Source organism: Cetorhinus maximus, chromosome 19, assembly GCF_964194155.1.
Source record: "Cetorhinus maximus chromosome 19, sCetMax3.hap1.1, whole genome shotgun sequence".
Lineage (NCBI taxonomy): Eukaryota > Metazoa > Chordata > Chondrichthyes > Lamniformes > Cetorhinidae > Cetorhinus > Cetorhinus maximus.
Window position 1 is genome coordinate 66933724 of NC_135897.1, and position 26768 is coordinate 66960491.

Consider the following 26768-nt stretch of genomic DNA (forward strand, 5'->3'; position numbering starts at 1 on the left):
TGGGAGTTGAACGCATCCAGGCAAGTAGGAGCATTCCATCACATTCTTGACTTGTGCTTTGTCGATGGTGGACAGACTTTGGGGAGTCAGGAGGTGAGTTACTCGTCACAGGGTTCCTAGCCTCTGACCTGCTCTTGTAGTCACAGTATTTATATGGCTAGTCCAGTTCATTTTCTGTTTAGCGGCAACCCACATGATGTTGATAGTGGGGGATTCAATGATGGTAATGCCATTGAATGTCAAGGGGCAATGGTTAGATTCTCTCTTGTTGGAGATGGTCATTGCCTGGCACATGTGGGGCACGAATGTTACTTGCCACTTGTCAGGCCAAGCCTGGATATAGCTGCATTTGGACGTGAGCTGCTTCAGTATCTGAGGAGTCGCGAATGATGCTGAATGTTGTGCATTCATCAGCGAACATCCCCCCATTCTGACCTTATGATGGAAGGAAGGTCATTGATGAAGCAACTGAAGACTGTTGGGCTGAAGGCACTATCTTGAGGAATTCCTGCAGTGATGTCCTGGAGCTGAGATGACTGACCTCCAACAATAACAGCCATCTTCCTTCGTGCTAGGTATGACTCCAACCAGTACAGAGTTTTTCCCCTGATTCCCATAGACTCCAGTTTTGCTGGGGCTCCTTGACGCCACACTCGGTCAAATGCGGCCTTGATGTCAAGGGCAGTCACTCTCACCTCCCACAGTGCCACAGGGTTTTGACCCAGCAATGATGAAGGAATAGTAATACATTTCCAAGTCAGGGTTGTGGGTGACTTGGAAAGAAACTTGCATGTGGTAGTGTTTCAATGCGCCTTCTGTCCTTATTCTTCTGGGCAGTGTTTCGCAGATTTAGAACACGCTATTAAAGACAACCTGGCAAGTTGTTGCAGTGCATCCTGTAGATGGTATAAATTATAGCCATGATGCACCAGTGACGGAGGGACTGAATGTTTAAGGTGAAGGATGGGGTGCCAATCAAACAGACCTGGTTGCTGTCAAGCTTGAGTGTTGCAAACGGGGAGTATTCTATCACATTCCTGACTAGTGAATTGTAGATGGTGGAAGGGCTTTGGAGAATCAGGAGAGTTACTCGCTGCAGAATACCCAACCTTTGACCAGCTCATGTAGCCACAGCATATATGAGTCTGGCCCAATTAAGTTTCTGGTCAATGTTAGCCACCAGATGTTGATGGTGGGGGATTCAGCAATAGTAATACAGTTGAATGTCAAGTGGAAATGATTAGATTCTCTCTTATTGGAGATGGTCACTCGAATAGCATGAATGTTACTTGCCACTAACTGTCCAAGCCTGAAAGTTGTCCAGGTTTTGCTGCATGCGGGCATGGACTGCTTCACCATCTGAGTTGTGAATTGAACTGAGCACTCTGCAATCATCAGCAAGCATCCCCATTTCCGACAATATGATGGAGGGAAAGTCATTGTCGAAGCAACTGAAGATAGTTGGCCTGAGGATACTGCACTGAGAAACGCCTTACAGCCAATGAACCACTTTTTGAAGTGTCGTCACTGTTGTAATGTAGGAAAGTGCACTCTCACCTCTGGGACTCAGCTCTTTTATCCAAGGCTGTATTGAGGTCCAGCACTGGGTGTTCCTAGCAGAACCACAGAGCAGAGAACAACCCATAAAGACTCTTTTCATCAGAATGCCTTTAGGAAATAACACAAGCTAATTTCCTACCCCACCTCGCCATGGCCAATTGCAGTACCCTCATGCCAAGATCAGCTATCTCAGAATAGTCCAGAAATTGTACCATGGATCATCCTGATCTCCATGCCTCAGTATGACATCACAATATACATTTGTCAGTTCAGTCACTGGGAAAGCAAGATGCATTTTTTTAAACAACCTGTTCTCGACTTTATTATTAGGGGCATAGAGTACAAGAGCAAGAAGGTTAAGTTGAATTTGTATAAGATACTAGTTCGGCCTCAGCTGGAGTACTGCACCCAGTTCTGGGAGCCGCACTTTTGGAAAGATTTGAAGGCATTTGGAGGGAGTGCAAAAAAAAAGTGGTTCCAGGGATGAGGAACTTTAGTTATGAAGATAGATTGGAGTAGTTAGGACTGTTTTCCTTGGAGGAGGCCGAGAGGAGATTTGATAGAGATATTCAAAATCATGAGGGACAGAGTGGATAGCGTTCCATAATTCTGTGAGAGGGAGAAACTGTTCCCACTTGTGAAAAGATCGAGAATGAGAGGGCACAGATTTAAAGTAATTGGCAAAAGAAGCCAAAGCAACATGAGGGAAAACTTTTCCACACAGCCTGAGAGTGTGGTGGAGGGTAGGTTCAATCAAGGCATTCAAAAGGGAATTAGGCTGCTGTCTGAAAAGGAAGAATGTGCAGGGTTAAGGGGAGAAGACAGGTGGCACTAAGTAAACTGCTCATTCGGAGAGCCGGTGCAGACACAATGAGTCAAATGGCCTCCTTCTGCACTGTAACAATTCTATGACTCTATGAATCAAAATAACGCTTTAAGTCAATTTGGCATGCAAATATGAAAATGTTTTCTGTGTTTTCTATTAACGGGAAACAAAAAAAGGCACATGTCTTACTGAGAAGTGCAAGAAGACTAACCTTCTGGTAGCGTTACTAAGTGATTTCTCCTTAAGTTCAGGTCCCTTAAAATCTCCAGGTTTCCAATCTGTGGTGGTAATGCCTGTATCTCATTACAGCTGACATCCTGCAGAATTTAAAAATAACAAAGAAAACAGTCAAATCAATCTAGTTTTACTGATTATCAGAGCTGTCATAAAATCAACTCCTATATTCTCAGCATGGGCACCATCATGTTGGATCCTGAATTCTATTTCACTGTTGTTACAAATTCAAGGTTTTATAAGACTGTGTTGGTTTGGGACGGTGCCTTTAGTTTACAGTAAATTGGAAGAATGAAGGGGGTCATGTGACCTGTTCTGAATTCTGCTGACAAGAAGTCTTGGTGGCTTTGTGTTAAAGGCGGCCCCGCAATGTTTTACTGGGAAGAAGGTACAAGATATTTACACCTGTAAACAATAATCACAGCATGGATAGACAGTTAATCTCCAAGTTGTGGGGAGGTGTTAGGAATGTCAGGTTTTGTAAATGGTTATTCTTTAAACTCTATTTAGTTTCAACAAAAGGACAGCAGATTTCCTTCCCTAAAGGACATGAGTGAACCAAATGGGTTTTTTGTGACAATGAATGATAACTTCACGGTCACCGTTACTTAGACTAGTTTTAAATTTCAGAATTATTAACAAATTTAGATTCCACTAGCTACCACGGTGGGATTTGAATCTGCTTCCCAAGTTTTAGCATGGGTCTCCAGGTTACTAGTCCAGTGACGTTTGAGAGGGGAAGAGTCCATAGGAAGCCAGTGTAGGTTTGGTTTATTGGAGTGTGGGGAAGAGAGGAGAGAGAAAAAAAGGGGAGAGAGAGTGAGAGAAAAAGAGGAGAGAGAGCAGAGAGATAGAGGCAGAAAGTCTCTGTTGTTCAACACACACAATGTGGGAGTGAGCTCACGCTCGCATTGAAGAAACCAAGGGCATGAGGTTGTAAACAAAGCTGGAAGGTTCGCCTAGCTTTGGCCAGAGGGAGGGATCTCCAGGGTAACCCACACCATGAAAGTCAGTTCGGGGATTAGAAGTTATCCGGCTAGAAAAGGAAAAAGGAGCGAAGAATTACTTTGGACTGGTTCCTGGAGAATGAAGTGCCTACTTAAGGAACAGAGTAAAGTATAACCATTTTCATGAACTTGGTAGAGACCAATAACATTTAAAAAAAAAATAAGAAACACCATATCCCAGTTCTTTACTGAAAGAATGAAGCCACGAGATTCCACAGTTTAAACAAAATAATTTTTATTATACAAGAGTCAAACAAAGCAAACACTAAATTTACTATCTTGGGTAACCACCAATACTCTAAAAACCAGAATCAATGCAAGGAAAACATGAATTAACAGGCAAATTGTGACTGATTATCAACTACAAATTACACATTAAATGGTAGATTTAAGACAAATCCTACAAATTGGCTTGGCAGTCCTCTCAGCATATATGTCAATTTCAGTCATATAGTCCTTCAAAACTTTGCCTTCCTCATGAAGAATTTCAGCTCCTCTTCTTCTAGGATTTAGCCTGATTAGCAGCGCTCAACCAACCTGAGTTCCACAGGCACAATGTTCACCAAAAATGGCCACCTCAAATCTACTTACAATGATCTGGATGGCATAGGTTCACCAGTGTTAGCTTCAACCAACAGAAATAGTTGCAGCAACTGTATATTTGCATATTCTCAGTTTCTGGATCTAACCTCTGTCTTCTTCAGCCTGCCAGTACTGGGCCACTGGGATCATCATCATCATCTGAGCTCTGATGGCTCTGTGTCCTTTTTATATGGTTTCAACCAGTTTCAGTCTACCCAGAAGTTTTGGTTCCAATTTCAGTTTCGGGTGAGTTTCCTTTCTCACTTTCCCTTTTCAAAAAATACAAGCTTTGAAACGACACATCCCATCACACTGTCGAGAGAGATTTTTGGTTGTTTTATATGTTAAAAAGGATGTTTTCTGAAGTTTAGGGTATTAGGTGCCGACTGAAATAGTGTTTAGTCAATGTTGCTTTTAATTTTATGTTACAATAAAAGTCTTAAAACTTGAAATCTCGTCGTATGATCCTCTCAACCATTCACTGGAAGTTCAAATTTCTTTCTAAAAGTTATCGGTCTCTAAGAGGATCGTAACAAATTGGGGGCTCTTGCAACAGTTAACAAAGGTTAATTTGAAGGCAATAGCAGAGAAGTTGAAAATAGATTAAAAAGTGGGTGCTAAAAGGCACTCAAAGACAATCCTCACTTTTAAGGAACACTCCTGCAATAGACTTAGCCATGTTAACTTTTCAATGCATACATCAAAAGTCACTGTGAAATCTTGTTCATTTAAACTCTGGCCAATCCCATCGTCCTTGTCTCAGCCTGTGGATTTAAAATCCCGCAAGAGCTCCCAATTTGTTACAAGGCAAAAATTGAAATATTGGCTCAATGTCTGAACCTTGACAAAGAAAAGATAGCACTAGATAGCACTCCAGTTAACTTGGCTAGAATTCACTTACAAATGAAACAACTTGAATTGGATAGAGATAGAAAAAAGCAAAAATTTGAGTTCAAGAAGGAAAGAGAAATGAAAAAAAACTTGAACTTGAAAGAGAAGAAAAAGAGAAATGTCAGAACCTGAATTAGAATTCCAAAGGGAAGAAAAAGGATAAGACAGAGAATTGCAAAGTTAAAGGGAACCCAAAAAATTTGAACTGGACAGAGAAAGGCTTTGATTAAGCAAACAGGGAGTAGTAAGCAGGTTTGACAACGAGTCAACTTTAACTCATGGTTTACATTTGGCAAAGGACATACTCTTACTGCCTAAATTCAATGAGGAAGGAGTTGAATGTATTTTGTCTCATTTGAGAAAATTGATACAAAGTTAAAACGGTAAAGAGAAATTTGGACAATTTTATTACAAAGTGTTTTGATAGGGAAAGCTTTAAGTTTACGGAGAGTAGAATGAGGGAGACCAGCCAGGAATGGGTTGGAATAGTCGAGTCTACAGGAAACAAAGGCATGGATGAGGGTTTCAGCAGCAGATGAGCTGAGACAGGGGCAAGTCAAGCTAGGTGGGAATAGGCGGTCTTAGCAATGGTGCAAATTGAGGTCGGAAGCTCATTTTGGAATCAAATGTGACATGAAGATTGCGAACAGACTGACTTAGAAACTCAGTGTGGCCAGGGAGATGGATGAGTTGGTAGCTAGGGAATGGAGTTTGGAGTGGGAACTTAAAAGAATAGCTTCAGTGTTTCCAATATTTATCTGGAGGTAATTTCTGCTAATTCAGTATTTGGTGTCAGATAGGCAGTCTGACAATTTAACAACAGTGGAAAAGTCAAGAGAGGCGGTTGTGAAGCAGAGATGTATGTCAGTGTACATGTGAATACTAATGCTATGCCTTCGAATGATGTGAAGGGGCAGCCAAGGAAGGGAGGAGGCCAAGGAAAGATCTTTAGGGGACACCAGAGATAACAATGTGGGAGTAGGAAGAGAAGTCATTGCAAGGCATTGATTAGGTGGATATGAATGGAACCACGTGAGAGCAGTCCCACCCAGCTGGATGCCATGGAGGCACTGGAGGAAGATGGTGTGGTCAACCATGTCAAAGATTGCAGACAGGTTGAAAAGGGCGAGGAAGGAAAGGTTACTTTTGTCACAGACACATAGGATGTCATTTGTGACTTTGATAAGAGCTGTTTCAGTACTATGGCAGGGATGGAAACATGATTGGAGCGATTCAAACATAGACTTGTGGGAAAGGTGGAAATGGATTTGGGAGGTGACATGTTCAAGGGCTTGAGAGGAAAGGAGGAGTTGGAGATGAGACAGAAGTTTGCAAGGATGGAGAGGTCAAGGGTTAGTTTTTTTGAGGCGAGGGAAATAATGTCAGATTTAAAGGAGAAATAACACCTTGAGAGAGAGAACCATTTAAAATATTAGTTAAAATTTGGCTCAAAGAGGAAGTTGGATGATCAGCAGTTTAGTGGGAAAAGGATCAAAGGACCAGGAGGTGGGTCTCAAGGACAAGGTAAGCTTTGAGAGAGCCATTGTTAGAAGTTTGGTTGCTCCACATATAGTCATAGAATGGTATAGAACAGGAGCTAGCCATTTGGACAACTGTGTCTGTGTCAGCTCTTTGAAAGAGCTCTATCCAAGTAGTTCCACTCCTTCCACTGCAAATGTTTCTATTTCAAATACTTATCCAATTCCCTTATGAAAGTTCTACCAAATCAGCTTTTATCACAAGTCTCCACTTAACCTTTGTATTTTTTCTAGTTTCTCTGTAACTGAAGTCCTTCATCACTGGTGCCATTCTAGTAAATCCACTTAGTACCTCCTCTCTCAGGCCTTGCATCCTTCTTAAAGGGTGGTCTCAGAATTGTCCACAAGACTCCAGCTTGGTCCTACCACTATTTTAAAGGTTTAGCATAACTTACTTACTTTTGTTCTTCATGCCATTAGTTAAAAAGGCATACAGGATTCTTGGCTTTATAACAGACTTTTCAACTTTTTCTTTACAAACATGTGTATGCACACTTGCAGGTCTTCTGTTTCTGCACCCTCTTCAAAATTGTACCATTTAATTTATATTGCCAATCTTCATTTTGTTTTTTAACCAAAATGAATCAATTCACATTTCCCGACATTGAGAATATAAAAGGAGTTGGGATAAGCCATTCGGCTTCAAGTCCGCTCTGCCTTCAATAAGATGAATTCATTGATCTTCTCAACTTTCTCCTTCCTGTACTATCCTCATATCCCTCGATTCCCTGAGTATGCAAATATCTATTGATCTCAGTTTTGAATATACTCAATGATTGAGCAGCCAGAATCCTGAGGGCTACTGAATTCCAGTGTTCACAACCATTTGAGTGAAGAAATTTCTCATCTCAGTCCTAAACAGTTGACCTCTTATTCTGAGACGTTGACTCCTTATTGGACAATTTTCTTAGCCGATGGAATCAAACTATGAACCTTCAATGGGCTCTCTCTAGAGCAATTATATCCTTCCTTAGGTAAGGAGACCAAAATTGTACACAGTACTCCAGGTGTGGTCTCATCAAGGTCCTATCCCTGTATAATTTCAGTAACACTTACTTGCATACTCAAACCCTTTTTAATGAAGGCTAATATACCATTTGCTTTCCTGATCACATGTTCTACCTGTATCTTAACTTTCTGTGATTCGTTCACGAAGGCATTCAAGTCCTTCTGAGTATTTCCTCGTCTCTCACTATTTAAATAATATTGTTCCTACTTTTTCTACAAAACTGGATAGTTTCACACTTCCCCACATTATATTCCATCTGTCACCTTCTTGCCCATTCACCTAACATGTCTGTATCCCTTTGCAGCCTTTTGTATCTTCCTTTTAACTTACTTTCCCACATAACTTTGCATCATCAGCAAACCTGGATATATTACACTCGGCCCCCTCGACTCAGTCATTAGAATGGATTGTAAATGATGGAGGCCCAGGCACTAATCCTTGCAGTAACCCTACTAGTTACAGCCTGAGAGTCTGAAAATGACTCGTTTATTCCTGCACTCCATTTCCTGAACATTAACCAATCCTTAATTCAAGCTAATGTATTTGCAATCCCATATGCTAATTTTGTGCAATAACCTCTTGTGTGGCACCTCATCAAATGTTTTTTGAAAATCCAAACACACCACTACATCTATTTGCTTGACTGAGTCGAGGGGACCAAGTGTAATATATCCAAGTTTCCTGATGATGCAAAGTTAGGTGGGAAAGTAAGTTAAGAGGAACATACAAAAGGCTGCAAAGGGATATAGACAGGTTAGGTGAATGGGCAAGAAGGTGACAGATGGAATATAATGTGGAGAAGTGTGAAGCGATCCAGTTTTGTAGAAAAAGTAGGGACAATAGGTTCCCCCTTATCTATCCTGAAGCTACTGCCTCAAACAACTTAAACAGGCTTGTAAAGCATGATTTCTCTTTTCATAAATAATAATAACATATTCTAGCATATTCCCTGATGTTAGGCTAACTGGGCCTAAGGTTTCCTGTTTTCACTCTCTCCCTCCTTTCATGAGTAGTGGGGTTACATTTCCTACATTTCAAGCCACACAATCCTTTGAAGAATCCAGGAAACTTTGGAAGATCAAAACCAATGCATCCACTATCTCTTGACATGAAATCCATTGATCTGTATGTCCCTGGGTGCTAAATTAACTGTCTGTGGAGACTGTAACGTTTAAGGTACAGGATGTTGCAATGCTTGTTACATTGGTTCCTGCCTAGTAACAAGGTGGGGCCTTTGGGGAGTGTTTTGATAGGTCACACGAACAGTTCAAGAGATGATGAACATCTCTTCTTCAGATAGTGTGCCCTCCAACAAGTGTCACAAAGACAAAAGGGGCAGAAACAGGTCCCAGTTAAGTTAAAGAAAGAGGTGCGGGGAGCAGACTTTAAGTAAAGAAGGCCACTGGGGCAAAGGTACCCCTTTGCAACAATGGTGTTCTGCTTGGCATGGCCATAGATCTGAAAGTACGCTTGTAGGCTAGTGTTTAGTGTACTCAGGAATCCAGGGAGAAGGAATCTCTGAAGGCGAGGTTGAAACCCTGTGAGGTGGGCCGTTGTTAAAGCTGTCTGATTTGGAGTGACTTTTGGAGAGAATTCCAAGGAAAGATCTTCGAAGGTGAAGCTGGGAGTCCCTGAGACAGAGTTTCAAAAAGATTGTTTGACTTGGTGTTTACTGATGTCTGGGTGGGTTCTTGAGGAATCCATGGACTCTGTCATGGTTGCATCTGTCATTTACTCTGTAGTGTGGTGTGTTCAACCACAGTTCATCTGTGAATTCACATGTACCTCATACTTACCCTGAATATTAGAGTATAAGACACCAATTGCAAATTGTTTTATCTTTCTGAACTTGTATAGTGAAGCTTGTTTCTGTTTGCAAAACCCGTGGAATCTTGTGGCTTTAATCCAAAAGCAGGTGTCTTGAATCTCAAACAAAACGCCATTGATCCCTAACTGGATCTCTTCCCACGTCCCAGGATCTGGCCAAGGATCGTAACACTCGGTAACCACCACTTTTAAAATCCTAGGTTGTAAGCCATAAGATCCAGGGGATTTGTCAGCTTTCAGTCCCATTAATTTCTCCAGTACTATTTCTTTGCCGATAATTTCTTTAAGCTCTTCATTCTCACTAGGCCCTGGGTTCCCCACTATTTCTGGAATGTCTTGCTGTGTTCTTTTATCATGACAACAGATATAAAATATGCACTTAATTGCTCTACCATTTCCTTATTTCCCATTATGTTTCCTGTCTCTGCTTCTAAGTGACTCATGTTTACTTTTTCTAATCTCTGCCTTTTCATTTACCAATGGAAGCTTTTAAAATGTTTTTATGTCTCTTGCTAGTTCACTCTCATATTCAAATTGTTCTTTCTTTATCAATTATTTGGTCATTCTTTGCTAATTCTAAAGATCTTTCCAATCTTTAGGTTCACTGTTCTTGTTGGCAACATATAAGTCTTTCCCTTATTTCAATGCAATATTTAACTTCTATTCAAGCCATGGTTAGACCATTTTCCTTGTGGGGCTTTTATCCTTTAAGGGAACGTTTGCTGTTATGAAATCCAACTTACCTTACTCTAAGGGCGCAAAGGTTGGGAACTTCAACTCCTGACGGACCTCAGACCGTCTGTGTTGACAGGAAGCAGGCTACACATGCTCAGTTCTACATTTTCACATTGTGGGCCCAGCATGCCTGCGCACAAAAGAAAACAAGAGCGAAAACCCAGGTCAGATGACTGTGTGCGGAACGCCACAGCCAGCAAGTGTCTCAGGCAGAGGGCAGGGAGATCTCCCAAAAAGGGGAGGAGGACAGGGAGAGGTCCCAAAAGGAAGTCTCAGGTAAGGGACAGAGGCTGGTCCCAGTTAAGTTAAAGGAAAAAAAGAGAGAAGCAGAGAAAGAGGCTCCAATTAGAGAAAGGGATGTGGATAACAGACTAAGTGAAGCGGGCTTGAGAGAATCTCCGGTAATTGAAGAGGGCTCAGGAGAAGCCCTGAAGATCCAAGGCAGCAGCCGAAAGGTTGGTGACTCTGCGCAGGCTGTTGGGGCAAAGGTACCCTTTCAGAGCAGTAGTGCACTGCTCAATGTGGCAAAGATCTGAAGTTGTGCCTGTAATTTGGTGCTTGAGTGTAGAATTGGGAATCCGAGGGAAAGGAATTTCAGGAGGCGAGAGTGAAGCCCTGTGAGGTGGGCCGTCATTGAAGCCATCCGAGTTGGGAGCGACGTTTGGAAAGAATTCCAAGGCGAGATCTTCAAAGGTAAGGTCTGGGAACCCTTGAGAGAGAATTTCAGAGAGATTGGTTGACTCAAGTGTTCACTGATGTCTGGGTGGGTTGTTCAGAAATCCGTGGACTCTGTTTTGGTCGCATTTGACATTTACAGTGCATCGTGGTATGTTCGACCACAGTTTGCCTGTTAATTCATATCTACCTCATATTCACCCTGAATGTTAGAGTATAAGATGGATATTGTAAATTGTTTAATCTTTCTGACCTTATATAGTAAAGTTTATTTTTGTTTGTTCAAAACCCATAGAATCTTGTGGCTTTCTTCCATGAGCAAGTGTCTTAAATTTCAATCTTTGTCTACTTTAAAAATGTTATTGGTCCTTAACCGGATCTTACCAACAATCTTGGAGTCTGGTCAAAGATCATAACAATATTCGTTATGAATTAATTAATTTTTTAACTGCTTGCCATTGTTTATCTGCCATGTTACTTTTTCATCTAGCTTCTCAATCTAGTTTAGCCAACTTGACCTCTGATAACGACCCAATTTGCTTTGTTCAGATTTAAGACAATGTTAAATTTCATCTGCCCTGTATCTGTCCATTTTATGAGTCTATGCCCTCCTGAAGTCTGTTAATCTCCCCACTGTTCACTATGTCCTGACAATAAAGCATGGGAAAGCCCAGGCAACTCAGTTTTATTTGCAGTTACATTTCCTATAAGGCTAATTTATCTTTAAATTTTGTGGGCCTGGAAGATTGCAAAGCACTCTATTTGATCAGTGAGGCACCATGGTACATAGCTACATGACCCAGAAGGACAAAAAGTTTGGACACTAAGCAATTATCTAAAACAGGCTTTGGGTTGAATGCACTTTATTTCATGACTTAGAATTTAGATAATCTGGCTGAAATACTGAAACAGACTTCCAATAACTGACACAATTAAAATGCTGAATTGTATCCATTATATTAACACAGCCTTCATGCCTAAAAACACCATACAGCAGGTTAGCATTCACAATGAAGCATTATATAAATTCAGATCAAACCCTGCCTCATGATGGATCTTGCTCAAAAGGACACATCTTACAATGATTTCTTTATTAAAGAAATGGGTCTTTTTGTCTCAGCTATCAATGGGAATCCAAAATAAATTTGTAAAGGGATTCATTACTAAATATTTTAGGAAAGACTTCATATTAAAATTCAAGTCATGGGTTTCTGTTTTGGAAGTGTCATAATTTTCAAAGCATGTCTACTTTCACAAACATGTGTTAAAACCATTCGGAATTCCTTTGTACGAACTCTTTTATTACGACTGAAACATGAAATCACTGTCTGAAATCATTGGCTGAAGACTGGCATCTGTGATGCTGGGAATCACAGTAGGAGGCTGAGATGGATTGTCCACTTGGCACTTCTGGCTGAAGATGGTTGCAAATGTTTCAGCCTTGTCTTTTGCACTGATCTGCTGGGCTCTTCCATCATTGAGGATGGGGGTGTTTGTGGGGTCTCCTCCTCCAGTTAGTTGATTTACTGTCCATCACCATTCACTGGGTGTAACAGGACTATAGAGCTTTGACCTGATCCATTGGTTGTGGCATTGCTTAGCTTTGTCTATAATATGCTGATTTTGCTATTTAGTACGCATGTAGTTGTGTATTGTAGCTTCATCAGGTTGGCATCTTGTTTTTAGCGATGCCTGGTGCTGCTCCTAGCTCCTTCAATCCTCACTGAACCAGGGTTGGTCCCCTGGCTTGATGGTAATGGTAGAGTGAGAGATATGCCAGGTGATGAGGTTGCAGATTGAGGTTGAAGTACAATTCTGCTGCTGCCCACCTCACGGATACGTAGTGTAAAAGCAGGACTTTGTCTTTGCAAGGACTGTGTGGCAGTCACATCTACCAATACTGTCATGGATAGATGCACCTGCAACAAATAGATTGGTGAGGACAAGGTCAAATGGGTTTTTCCCTCTTCTTGGTCTTCTCATTACAGGCTGCCAGCTCAGTCTGCAGATACATCCTTAGGATTCAGCCATCACTAGTGCTACCGAGTAACATGAAGTTTGAACTCCCCCACGCAGAGCACATTCAATTCCTTTGCTACCTTCAGTGTTTCTTCCAAGCGGTGTTCAGCGAGAAGTGTTAAATCATCAGCTAAGGGAGGTGGTGGTCAGCAAGAAGTTTCCTTGTCCATGTTTGATTTGATGCCATGAGACTTCATGGAGCCCAGAGTCAATGTTGAAGACTCCTAGGGCCATTTCCTCCTGACTGTATATCACTATACCGCCAACTCTGGTGGGTCCCACAGGCAGGACAGATCAAGGGATGGTAATGGAGGAATCTGGATGGTAATGGAAGAATCAGTGAATCAGGTGGTTGCTAGGCTCCTCTGTGGGACAGCTGTCCCAATTTTGGCACAAGTTCCCAGGGGTCAGTGAGGAGGACTTGGCTGGTTGACTGGGCAGAGTGTGCTTTTGTTGTTTCTGGTATCTAGTCTGATGCTGGGCAGGCCATCCAGTTTTATTCTCATTCAACTTTTCAGTTAGATACAACTGAGTGGCTTCCAAGACCATTTCAGAAGGCAGTTAAGAGTCAACCATATTGTTGTGGGTCTGGAGTCACATGCAGACCAGACCAAGTAGGAGTGGCAGGTTTCCTTCATTAGGAAGGTCATTAGTGAACCAAATGGGGTTTTAAGACAATCTGGTAGCATTGTGATCTTTATTACTGAGACTATCTTTTTATTGCAGATGTTTACTAATTAATTGAATTTAAGTTCCCCAGCTGCCATGTTGAGATTTGAACTTCTGTCTCCTGAGCATTAGTTGGGCGTCTGGAATACTAGCTCAGTAACATTACCACTAGGCTACCATCCCCTGTTAATGAGTGTTTACACAACTCAAGTGATGAAGTGTGGAATATTTACTTAAAGAATGCAAAGAGTGAATTATAACTGCAGATTCACTGGGTATATTGAGACCATATCTGACTTCAATGCAATTTGTACAATAAATTGTTGATTTTTCTTAAAGCTTTTTAGAGCTCTCATAATTGAAACACCACCATCCCTCTGTCCTGTGCCCAAAGGACTCATCAAAACTGCTTCCTGCTGCGATGCAGTTTTGAAAATAAAGATTATCCACTTAAAATAAAAATCTTAAACAATGAATTTTCAATTAACAAAGTCTTGAAAACAATCATATACAATAAGCACCCTTTTTCCTCCCACTCTTTTCTAAATGCATCAAGATGAGGCCTGCGTACAGTCCCGCTGGTGCAGGAAGCTTCACCAGCCCCTAAGTGTCTTTTCCTAATTTCTCAGCAGATTAAGTGCAGTGATCATCACAACTAAAACTAAACTTGCTTTCACCCGACACCCTCACATTTTTACTTTTCATCAAGGGTCTCAACCTAATCAGGATCACAGTCACAAAAATCAAGGACACACCTGAAATCCGCTAAGATGAAAACATGTTTTATTTCAAATAATGATTTTTTAGTCAGCTGGAAAACCAAACCCAACTTTTAAAATCAAAGACTTTTTAAAAACACAGACTAAAAGTGCGATTTGAGCTCGCAACAAAGATGGCTACCCAATTTGCATCATCGCACTCTCCACAGTGGAACCCATTAAGATGGAGACACCACATCTGCAAAGGCCCATCAAAGACTACGGCCTCAGGAAAATATGAATGAGCCACATATCCTGTCTCCAATAGCAAGGCATCAAGGCAATCACCAAGGATACTCAACTGGGGGTTCCCAGACATCAATTCATCAAGCAACAATGGGAATACACTAAATCCAATCACTTAATGGGACACTGGCTTAGAGAGAGGATTTCCAGACATGAACTGATTAAGTTACAAGGGGGAATACCCTAGTCTTGACCATGCTTGAATCACTGAGAGGCGGTCATGTAAAAGGCCCACACTTTGTGTTTAAACTTCTGCTTTCTCTGCAGTAAAAGGGCAAGTAGCTGAGACTTTGATGCAAGACGACCCAAGTGTGTCCCTCTTTCCTCCCTTTCTCTCCAACCCACCTTGCAAGTTTTGAACATTGTTTGCTGACTGTGACATTCCAGGGACACCCCTGCTGCAGGCAGACTTCTTAAAAGAATTCAGCCCAGCGCTACTGTCTCCAGATGAGCAGCCAAATCAACCATCTACATCTTTAAATCAGAAGCATCAGGACCACCAAAGGAAAGTCACAAGACCACAGAGTTCAGCCTGAAGCCAGCCAAGTCACCAAACTATAGACTGCATACCCCTTTTATTTTTCTGGACTTTGATTAATCTATCCTTCCCACTCTGCAATCTATATTTGTGTGCATATGTGAACTTCAAGTATGTGTGCGCGAGAAAATCAGAGCGTATTTTATTATTTTAATTAGATTGGTTAAAGTATAACAAAGCTAACTTCTTTCTTTGTTAAACTCAAGAAATCCTGTCCGATTGGCTCTTTTATGATCACAGCACGTAAACATTTAAACACTCACTGCCTTGACAAGTATACCTTTTTCAGAGAAAAAAACATGTTGCGATCAAACGAGGAGAGGGAAAAGACCCATCTGACGCCTCCTCAGCTAATCGTAACACTGCCTTGTGCCACAAGCTGCATATCTGCGAAATATATTGCAGCAGGCTTGCCCATGTTTTGCATGGGGGGGGCCATGTTTCAATTTTTCTCACACTTGGGGCTGATGAGCAAATTTCAGAAAGATAAGCTTTGGCGCAACATTAAGCATGAATTTCAAAATTATAGCTGACGCATGAAAAGAAACAACTTGCTGAGCAAAAGAAAAATTACAACAATAAATTGATCATTTATTACTCATTTATTTTTAAATTAAGACAACCATTCAAGTATGAAAGGGTGAGAGTGTGTGTGTCCAGCTCAATCCCAGGCTCAGGGTACTCAATGACTCACCCTCACCGCTATGGGAGTGGGTGAGAGTGCCTGTTGGTGTGTGGGGTTGAGGGTAGATGAGAACGCTGAGACTGGGAGTGAGCCAGACACACTCTCCCCTCCCTCACCACCCCACCCCACCCACACTTGCCCTCACCCCCTCCCACACACGCACACACCCTCTCCTCAGTCGTTCAGGCACGTGCGCGCAAACACACTCTCTCATTCAGACACGTGCACGCAAACCCTTTCTTCCTATCATTCAGACACACACACTCACCATCTCTCTCTGACGCGTGCACACTCACCCTCTCTGACGCGTGCACACTCACCCTCTCTGACGCGTGCACACTCACCCTCTCTGACGCGTGCACACTCACCCTCTCTGACGCGTGCACACTCACCCTCTCTGACGCGTGCACACTCACCCTCTCTGACGCGTGCACACTCACCCTCTCTGACGCGTGCACACTCACCCTCTCTGACGTGTGCACACTCACCCTCTCTGACGCGTGCACACTCACCCTCTCTGACGCGTGCACACTCACCCTCTCTGACGCGTGCACACTCACCCTCTCTGACGCGTGCACACTCACCCTCTCTCTCTGACACACACTCTCAGCCTCTCTCTCTGACATCCACACACTCACCCTCTCTGACACGCACACTCATTCTCTCTCTCTGACACACACACACTCACCCTCTCTCTGGCTGACACCCTCTGACACACACACACACACACCTTCTCTCTGAAAGACACACACGCTCACCTCCTCTCTGACACACCACTGGCACACACTCGCCCTCTCTCTGACACACCACTGGCACACACTCGCCCTCTCTCTGACACACCACAGGCACACACTCGCCCTCTCTGTGACACACCACAGGCACACACTCACCCTCTCTCTGACACACCACAGGCACACACTCGCCCTCTCTCTGACACACAGGCACACACTCGCCCTCTCTCTGACACACAGGCACACACTCGCCCTCTCTCTGACACACACGCACACACACACACACACATTCACGACCTGTCTCACACACAAACACTCACCCTTTCTCCCTGACACACACACACACACACACACACACCCTTCTCTCTGACACACACACACACCCTTCTCTCTCACACACACACACACACTCACCCTCTCTCTGACACACCCTCTGACACACACAAACACACCCACATCCACAAACATACCTTCTCTCTGACACACACACATACTCACCCTCTCTGGCATACAGACACACACTCAGCTTCTCTCTTACGCATACTCCCTCTCTCTGACATGCACACCCCTTCTCTCTGACACACACACACTCACCCTCTCTCTGAGACACACACACACACCCTCTCTGAGACACACACACACTCACCCTCTCTCCCTGACACACACACACACCCTCTCTTCCTGACACACACACCATCTCTCTGACACACAGGCACACACACACCGTCTCTCTGACACACAGGCACACACACACCTTCTCTCTGACACACAGGCACGCACTCACCCTCTGTCTGACACACACAAACACACCCACATCCACACACACTCCTTCTCTCTGACACACACACACACCCTCTCTCTGAGACACACACACACCCCCTCTCAGACACACACACATACTCAGCCTCTCTCCCTGACACACACACACACACACACCCTCTCTCCCTGACACACACATACACCCTCTCTCCCTGACACACACACACACACACACACCCTCTCTCTGACACACAGGTACACACACACCTTCTCTCTGACACACAGGCACGCACTCACCCTCTGTCTGACATGCACAAACACACCCTCATCCACACACATACCTTCTCTCTGACACACACACATACTCACACTCTCTGGCATACAGGCACACATTCCCCCTCTCTCTTACGCACACTCCCTCTCTCCGACACACACACACGCACCCTCTCTCCGACACACACACACGCACCCTCTCTCCGACACACACACACGCACCCTCTCTCCGACACACACACACGCACCCTCTCTCCGACACACACACACGCACCCTCTCTCCGACACACACACACGCACCCTCTCTCCGACACACACACACGCACCCTCTCTCCGACACACACACACGCACCCTCTCTCCGACACACACACACGCACCCTCTCTCCGACACACACACACGCACCCTCTCTCCGACACACACACACGCACCCTCTCTCCGACACACACACGCACCCTCTCTCCGACACACACACGCACCCTCTCTCCGACACACACACGCACCCCTTCTCTCCGACACACGCGCACCCCTTCTCTCCGACACACGCGCACCCCTTCTCTCCGACACACACGCACCCTCTCTCCGACACACATGCACACATACACTCACAATCTCGGTCTCACACACACGCTCTCACCTTCTCTCCGCCACGCACGCGCTCTCACCTTCTCTCCGCCACGCACGCGCTCTCACCTTCTCTCCGCCACGCACTCATGCTCTCTCCGACATGCACGCACCCTCTCTCCGACACATGCACATACTCACCCTCTCCTACACACATGCACACCCTCTGACGCGCGCGCTCTCATCCTCTCTCCGACGCGCGCGCTCTCATCCTCTCTCCGACGCGCGCGCTCTCATCCTCTCTCCGACGCGCGCGCTCTCATCCTCTCTCCGACGCGCGCGCTCTCAGCCTCTCTCCGACGCGCGCGCTCTCAGCCTCTCTCCGACGCGCGCGCTCTCAGCCTCTCTCCGACGCGCGCGCTCTCAGCCTCTCTCCGACGCGCGCGCTCTCAGCCTCTCTCCGACGCGCGCGCTCTCAGCCTCTCTCCGACGCGCGCGCTCTCAGCCTCTCTCCGACGCGCGCGCTCTCAGCCTCTCTCCGACGCGCGCGCTCTCAGCCTCTCTCCGACGCGCGCGCTCTCAGCCTCTCTCCGACGCGCGCGCTCTCAGCCTCTCTCCGACACGCGCGCACCCTCTCTCCGACACGCGCGCACCCTCTCTCCGACACGCGCGCACCCTCTCTCCGACACGCGCGCACCCTCTCTCCGACACGCGCGCACCCTCTCTCCGACACGCGCGCACCCTCTCTCCGACACGCGCGCACCCTCTCTCCGACACACGCGCACCCTCTCTCCGACACACGCGCACCCTCTCTCCGACACACACGCACATAGTTCCGTCTCTCTAACGTACACACACACTCGCCCTCTGACACACATACATACTCACCCTCTGACACACATACATACACTCACCCTCTGACACACATACATACACTCACACACACTCACCCTCTCTTACTCTCATACACATGCACTCACCCTGACACACCCACACACTCACCCTCTCTCTGACACCCACACACTCACCCTCCCTCTGACACCCACACACTCAGCCTCTGACACACACACATGCTCACCCTCTCTCAGACACGCACACGCACCCTCTGACACACGCACACACACTCACCCTCTTTCTGACACACGCACACACTCACCCTCTCTGACACACGCACACACTCTCACCCTCTCTGAGACACTCACACGCTCTCACCTTCTCTATGACACACGCACACACTCACCCTCTCTCCCTGACACACGCACACACACTGACCCTCTCTCTGACACACGCACAAACTCTCACCCTCTCTCTGACACATGCACACACTCTCATCCTCTCTCTGACACACGCACACACTCTCATCCTCTCTCTGACACACGCACACACTCTCATCCTCTGACACACGCACACTATCTCACCCTCTCTCTGACACAAGCATACACTCTCACCCTCTCTCCCTGACACACACACAGACACCCTCTCTCCCTGACACACACACACCCTCTCTCCCTGACACACACACACACACACTCCCTCTCTCTCCCTGACACACACACGCTCTCTCTCTCTGACACACACACGCCTTCTCTCTCATACACACACACGCCCTCTCTCTCTGACACACACACGCCCTCTCTCTCTGACACACACACGCCCTCTCTCTCTGACACACACACTCCCCCATCATGTCAAGCACACTCACTCCCCCCTTCTGTCAGACACTCACACGCTCACCCTGTCAGACATACACACACACACACCCTCTTTCTCTTAGTTAACCACATACCTACCTTCACTCACTGACGCCCTCACAAAGCCATCCTCTGGCCCACCCGCCCTCACCACTGACGCAAACATCCTTAGTCACCTACCCTCATACTCACTCACTTACCCTCACTCACCAAATCAGCTGCAGGGGCTGGGGAAGCGTGATAAGCGTGGAAGAGAGGCCTGTGGCCTAGCAGCGCCCAACGCAGTTGCCTGCTGAGAGGAGCACTGAGAGCCGATTGAACGAGGGGAGGGGCCGGGGGATCATAAGGTTGGGCCGGGGAAATGCAGCCGGAACAAGGCCAAAGCACTGTAAGCCGAGGGGGAAAATGTGGCTAACAGAGGCCAATTGCGAGCTCCCGAGTTGCCAACGTTCGCTGTTCCTCCAAACACAGCCTGTTTCTCTTCTGCGTTTGCCGCTCTCAGCAGTAAGGAGAGGGTTTGGAGGAGCAGTCCCTTGCAGAAATCTTCAAACTCTATGAATCGTCCTACCGGCATTTTCGACACACCCTCTGGGTGCCACATGGATGGGGCTGCAGGTTGGACAAGCCTGTATTACAGTATTTCTTCAACCAATGACTCTTTACATTTGGGAGCAGGGGGGAGAGCTGTGGTACTAAGTAAATACTTTGCACCCGTCTTTACCAAGGAAGGTGCTACTGCCCAGGTGATGGTGAAAGAGGAGGTAATTAAGGAGGATTTAAAATTGATAAGGGCCGTCTGTAGTAAAGTTGATAAGGCACCAGTACCGGATGTATCCACAGATACTGAGGGAAGTGAGAGCGGAATTTTTTTTTTATTATTCATGGAATGTGGGTGTCACTGGCTAGGCCAGCATTTATTGCCCATCCCCCGTTCAGAGTCAACCACATTACTGTGGGTCTGGAGTCACATGTAGGCCAGACCAGGTAAGGACAGCAGATTTCCTTGGTGAAGGAAATTGTGAATACGGGGCGCTGAACGACAAGCTAATCCATGATCGCATGGTTGTGGGTGTCCGAAACGAAAAACTCTCCACCTTTCTGCAGACTAAAGGTGACCTTACTTTGGATCAAGCAGCCCAGTATGCGAGGCAGGCCGAGCTTAGTGAACCAGATGGGTTTTTAGGACAATCGGCAATGATTTCATGGTCATTATCAGACTTTTAATACCAGATTTTTATTTAATTCAAATTCCAACATCTACCTTTGTGGGATTCAAACCCAGGTCCTTGGGTTTCTGAAATACTAGTCCAGTGACAATACCACTACGCCACCACGGAGGCATTGTCCATAATTTTCTAGTCTTCCTTAAGACTCAGGGTGGTGTGCCAGAAGACTGCAGAATTGCAAATGTTACACCCTTGCCCTGTAACTAAAAGCCAATTAGTTTAACCTCAGTCATGTGGAAGCTTTTCAAAATGATAATTTGGGACAAAATTAATAGTCACATGGGCAAATGCAAGTTAGTTAGGGAAGGCCTGCAGATTTCTTACGAGAAAATTGTGTTTGAGTAACTTGCTTGAGTCTTTTGATGAGACAACAAAGAAGTTTAATGAGGGTTGATGTTCTGTGACTTCCAAAAGGCATTTGATACAGTGCCTCACAAGAGACTTGTGAGCAAAGTCAGAACAGTGAAATAAAAGGGACAGTAGCAACTGTAGTAAAAGGGTTAAAAGTTGGGATATGCTGATGTAAGACGAAGGTAATGATGTACCACTAACATCAGTCAGTCATGTATTAGATGGGGGGGCGGGGGGGAGAGAGAGAGAGAGGGTGGGGGGAGAGAGAGAGAGAGAGATGGGGGGGGGTGGAGAGAGAGAGAGAGAGGGGTTGGAGAAAGGGGGTGGAGAGAGGTGGGGCAGAGAGAGAGAGTGTGGGGGAGAGAGAGAGAGGGGGTGGAGGAGAGAGAGAGAGGGGGTGAGGGAAAGAGAGAGAGAGGGTGGAGAGAGGGAGAGGAGAAAGGGAGAGGGGGTGGAAAGAGGGGGGGGGGGCGGAGAGAAAAAGGGGGATGGAGAGAGAAGGGTGAGGGAGAGGAGGAGGGGAGGGAGTGGGGAGGACAGGGGAAGAGTGATTGGGGGAGGGGGGAGTGAGGGAGCCAAGAATGGGAGGGGAGAGTGTTGGGGGGTTGGTGGGGGGGAAGACAGCGAGGGGGCAGAGAGAGCAGCGAGAAGGGGTGTGGAGAGTGGGAGGGGAGAGGGTAGCAGGGGACAGAGTGGGGGGGAAGAGAGCAAGCGGAAGGGAGCGGGGGGGAAGGGAGCAAGACCGCGCGCGAGAGAGAGAGAGAGCCTGCGCGAGGGAGAGAGAAACCGCCCGCGCGAGGGAGGGAGAGAGCGCCCGCGCGAGGGAGGGAGAGAACGCCCGCGCGAGGGAGGGAGAGAACGCCCGCGCGAGGGAGGGAGAGAACGCCCGCGCGAGGGAGGGAGAGAACGCCCGCGCGAGGGAGGGAGAGAGCGCCCGCGCGAGGGAGGGAGAGAGCGCCCGCGCGAGGGAGGGAGAGAGCGCCCGCGTGAGGGAGGGAGAGAGCGCCCGCGCGAGGAGGGAGGGAGCGCCCACGCGAGGGAGGGAGGGAGCGCCCGCGCGAGGGAGGGAGCGCCCGCACGAGGGAGGGAGTGCCCGCGCGAGGGAGGGAGGGAGCGCCCGCGCGAGGGAGAGAGAGAGAGAGAGAGGGAGAGCGAGAGAGAGAGGAGGTTGTAAACCATGCCCGGGAGCACTCAGAACAGCACGCCTACTCTGTAACCTGTTTAGGTGTAGCACTTCTAAACAAGTATTAAGCAGATACCAGAGTATGACTACAGTCTGTCCACTAACCAAGCCCACAAATAGAAGGATCATGGTGGCAGCAGTAGTGAGATAGGTGTAAAAAAAATACATCGGGGTTATTGAAGGAACCACAGAGTGAATAAAACTTTGATAGTGGCTCGTAATGAATTGACGGGAGGTGGAACACTGGAAACAGGTAATGATGACCGTACCCGGTGAGCAGTCCCTGCCCCTACCTCGCCCATTTGACTGCCTCGAGGGCCTGCAGAGAGACCCGCAATGGGAGAGGAAACGCCATTTTTTCCCGTATCAAGCAGCGTCAGGCCTTCACTCTAAAGAGCGGGGACATCAAATCAATTTCTTTCTTTATGATGTAGGTCATGTAGCAGACAATGTTTTCCTGAGACCGGGTGTGGAGGATTCCAACACGGACTTTGAAACCGTAATCCAAGCCTTTGACACTTATTTTAGCCCGAAGTGAAACTTAGTAATTGAACGAGCATGGTTTAATCAGAAGTCACAATGACCTGGGGAATTGATTGAATTGTTTCTAACTGACCTACATCGCCTAGCTATGTGTGGGTAAGGGGCACTGAAGGACGAGCTAATCCGTGATCGCATAGTTTTGGGTGTCCGAAACGAAAAACTCTCCGGCTTTCTGCAGACTAAGGATGACTTTACTTTGGATCAAGCAGCCCAGTATGCGAGGCAGGCCGAGCTTAGAGAATTTAATCGGGCTATAATTCAGCGCGACTCTGTTGACAGGGTAGTCCCACGGGCAGCTGACCTACCCACAAGAAAGCCTGTCAAACCAGGCAAAAGGGCCTGAAACTCCATACCAGCAATTATTGTGAGATGCTTACGCTGTGGCGCAAAGAACCAACATAGACGCCAGGAATGCCCAGCAGGGGGCACAGGATGCTTCCAGTGTGGAACAGCTGGACATTTTAAGCATTTCTGCAAATCCTACAACTTTAATCGAGGTGCAAGATAAGAAAGCATTCATGAAACACATTCCATCTAAGAAATGGCAAATCAAGATTAAGACGAAATCACAGAGTTCCTTGGGGAAGTTGATAGTCTTAGTCCAGACTACTGGTCAGTTACAGTACAAGTTCAAGGCTTCGATACCATCTTTAAAACTGATATTAGAGCTGCTGTGGACATATTAGAAGGTGATGTCGGCTGTCTTCAGCCAATGGCCTTTCAACCTTCAGACATCAAATTACAAGGTCTAGACAGATACAGATCTTCCAACTAAAGGCAGAGCTATTGCTCTACCTAGCTACAAGGGGTGACAGACCATTGATTCTCAATCAATGTACATCTTTATTGAGTGGCGATGTTGGCATACTCCTAGGAATCCTAGAACCAGATGATGCCCACCATTTGAATGACTCACCGTCTTTCATGGAACAATCTTCAACTTTTTATGCAGTAAGGAAGTTTATACAATCAGCAATAAATTCCTTTCTTTCACAAAGACACCATCAACTAGACCCTGGGCAGATACTGAAGTTATGAATCTCTCAGTTCTTCATGAAGTAAGGCCAGAGGTGGCGGATACAGAAGGCCAGATGGTGATCATCCGCATGGAAACCTGCTGGACCCGAACTGGCTCTTCTTAGAAGTGATGAGGAAGAATCCCTTTCAGCATTGAGTGATCTGTTGGAGGTTGAATTCCTAGAGGATGATTCGTCTTTCCAGTTGATAGACACGCCATATGAAGTCTCTGTTGTCTTTTTAGATGAGTCAGCAGTGTTTCTAGTGGCTGAGCAGCATTCAGGTCTTTGTTCCACTGAACCTACCAACATATTGCCTAGTTTATCTCTCATTGTCCATGAAGAGTCTTCCAGAGAGGTTGCCGTGCCTGAATCCATGTCAGAGTCCATAGTGCTAGTACCTTCCATGGGTGATAGGCAAGTGAAACCTATAAAATTCAGTCCCAACTGAAAATCTTCTTTCCTCCAGAGCTGGATGTCAGCACAGAAGCTGCATAGAATCTTAAACACTTCTGAAACTGCACAATCCTGTACAGCAAACTTGTCTCAGAGTTAATTTTTTTACAGGAAATTTGTCTCGTTACAGAAGTTGATGCCATCTTGTCTCCATACCCTCAGCAATTCTTTCCATTGCCCAGAGTGGAGCCGCCTCACACAGAGATAAGTGTGGCTTTGTTACCACTGTCTACAGAAAGTAGACGGTTCTCCCAAAAAATCATTGGGAAATCATCTCTTCCTGAAAGGCTTACAGGAATTTTTTCATTTTTCTTTCATTGTCTAAGTTCATTGAAATCTTGGACCTTCAATGCTTTTTCAGTGTTCGATGCAGCAGTGAATGACATGGCTGTGACAATCTTCCCTGGGGTTGAAGATCATTCCTCTTCTGAAGCTTTTTTCCTATGTACTTCGAGGGAGCAACAAGTTCCGCAGAGTGTCCTGAGTTTCTCTCTTCTAGTCCCAGAGGGTCCAAAGATTGATGCTCTTCAGTTTTCTTTCTTGAATCAGTCTTTCTTGAAAAGTCCTCATTGTCCTTGCAATTCAATCATCTTGAACCCTACATTCTGCTTACCAGCAGTGCTTCTAAATTGCTGTTCTATTCCGCAGATGATGACGACCTCCTGGGTACAGAAGAAACCCCATTTCCAAGACATCTTCCCTAAGGGCCGAGAATATTGTCTGAGATTGAATCCCCCAGGACTGTGACTTGGGGAGGGGTAAGAGTAGGAGTTGGAGTTGGGTAGAATGTGTAGTTGTAAAAAGAGAGTTACAGAAATGCAATGTAAATAGTTGAAGATATAGTTTCATATTATTGTTGAAGATGGGATTGTATACTTGGGGGAGGTGTACCAAGGTGGGATATGCTATTATATGACATAGATGTACCACTGACATCAGTCAGCCATGTGTTAGACACTGCATCCACAAACATTCACTCCCTCCACCACTGATGCTCAGTAGCAGCAGTGTGTACCATTTACAAGATGTACTATAGGAATTCACCAAGGCTCCTTAGACAACGCCTTCCAAACCCACGACCATCTAGAAGGACAAGGACAGCAGATAGATGGGAACACCACCACCTGGAAGTTCCCCTCCAAGTCATTCACCATCCTGACTTGGAAATATATCACCGTTCCTTCACCGTTGCTGAATCAAAATCCTGGAACTCCCTTCCTAAGATCACTGTGGGTGTACCTACACCACAAGGACTGTTGCAGTTCACCACCACATTCTCAAGGGCAACTAGGGATAGGCAATAAATGCTGGCCTAGCCAGCAAAGCCCATACCTCGTGAATGAATAACAATAGCTTTCAGTGAGAGAGAGAGAGAGAGAGGTAAAGAGAGGGGGGGGAGAGGGAGAATGAGAGAAAAGTTAGAACAGCATACTAGGAGCAACATACCTACCCTGTAACCTGTTTCGATGTAGTACTAATAAACAAGTGTTAAGCAGATACCAGAGTATGACTACAGTCTGTCTACTAACCAAGTACCACGCCTAGGGTCCGCAGATAGAAGAGCTACCTCAGAATAGCGACATGGATACAAAATTGGCTGACTGAATGGAAACAGAGAGTAGTGGTGATTGGTTGTTTTTCAAACTGGAGAAACATTTATAGTGGAGTTCCCCAAGGGACATTTTTCAGACCCCTGCCATTCCTCACATATATTAATGACCTAGACCATGGTGTACAGGGCACAATTTCTAAATTTCCACACGATACAAAACTTTGAAGTACTGTGAACTATGAGGAGGAAAGCACAGAACTTCAGAAGGACACAGAAAGGTTAGTGGAATAGGTGGACATATGGCAGATGAAATTTAATGCAGAGAAGTATGAAGTAAATAATTTTGGTACCTTAAAGGGGCAGAAATACACCAAAGATTACAGGACATGTCCCACCGAACACCTCAACCGAGATTAAGACCTTCAGCAGACAAGTGTCTAGGATCAATTGGAGAAAAAGAGGCCTACTATAAAGCCCTGTCCTTCCACAGTTGTTGCACTGCATCCTTGACCATACCACCACACGCTAGCCCCAGGAAGTGGAAGTGACAGAAACTGGTACAAGAAAAATCTGTCTTGGACCCAGGTTCCCCAACCAAACATTTGCTTGCAATTAGTGGGTTGAA

The 26768-nt window shown here is 45.8% G+C and overlaps 1 protein-coding gene across 12 annotated transcripts in view; it reads right to left on the minus strand.

Moving 5' to 3' along the window:
• Positions 1–26768, minus strand: part of lrch3 (leucine-rich repeats and calponin homology (CH) domain containing 3) — a 170990-nt gene that overhangs the window by 71882 nt on the left and 72340 nt on the right. For all 12 annotated transcript variants that reach the window (XM_078564007.1, XM_078564003.1, XM_078564012.1 and 9 more), the window contains exon 4: positions 2598–2703. In XM_078564007.1, coding sequence (XP_078420133.1) covers positions 2598–2703 — 106 coding nt within the window. The remainder of the gene's footprint in view (positions 1–2597; positions 2704–26768) is intronic.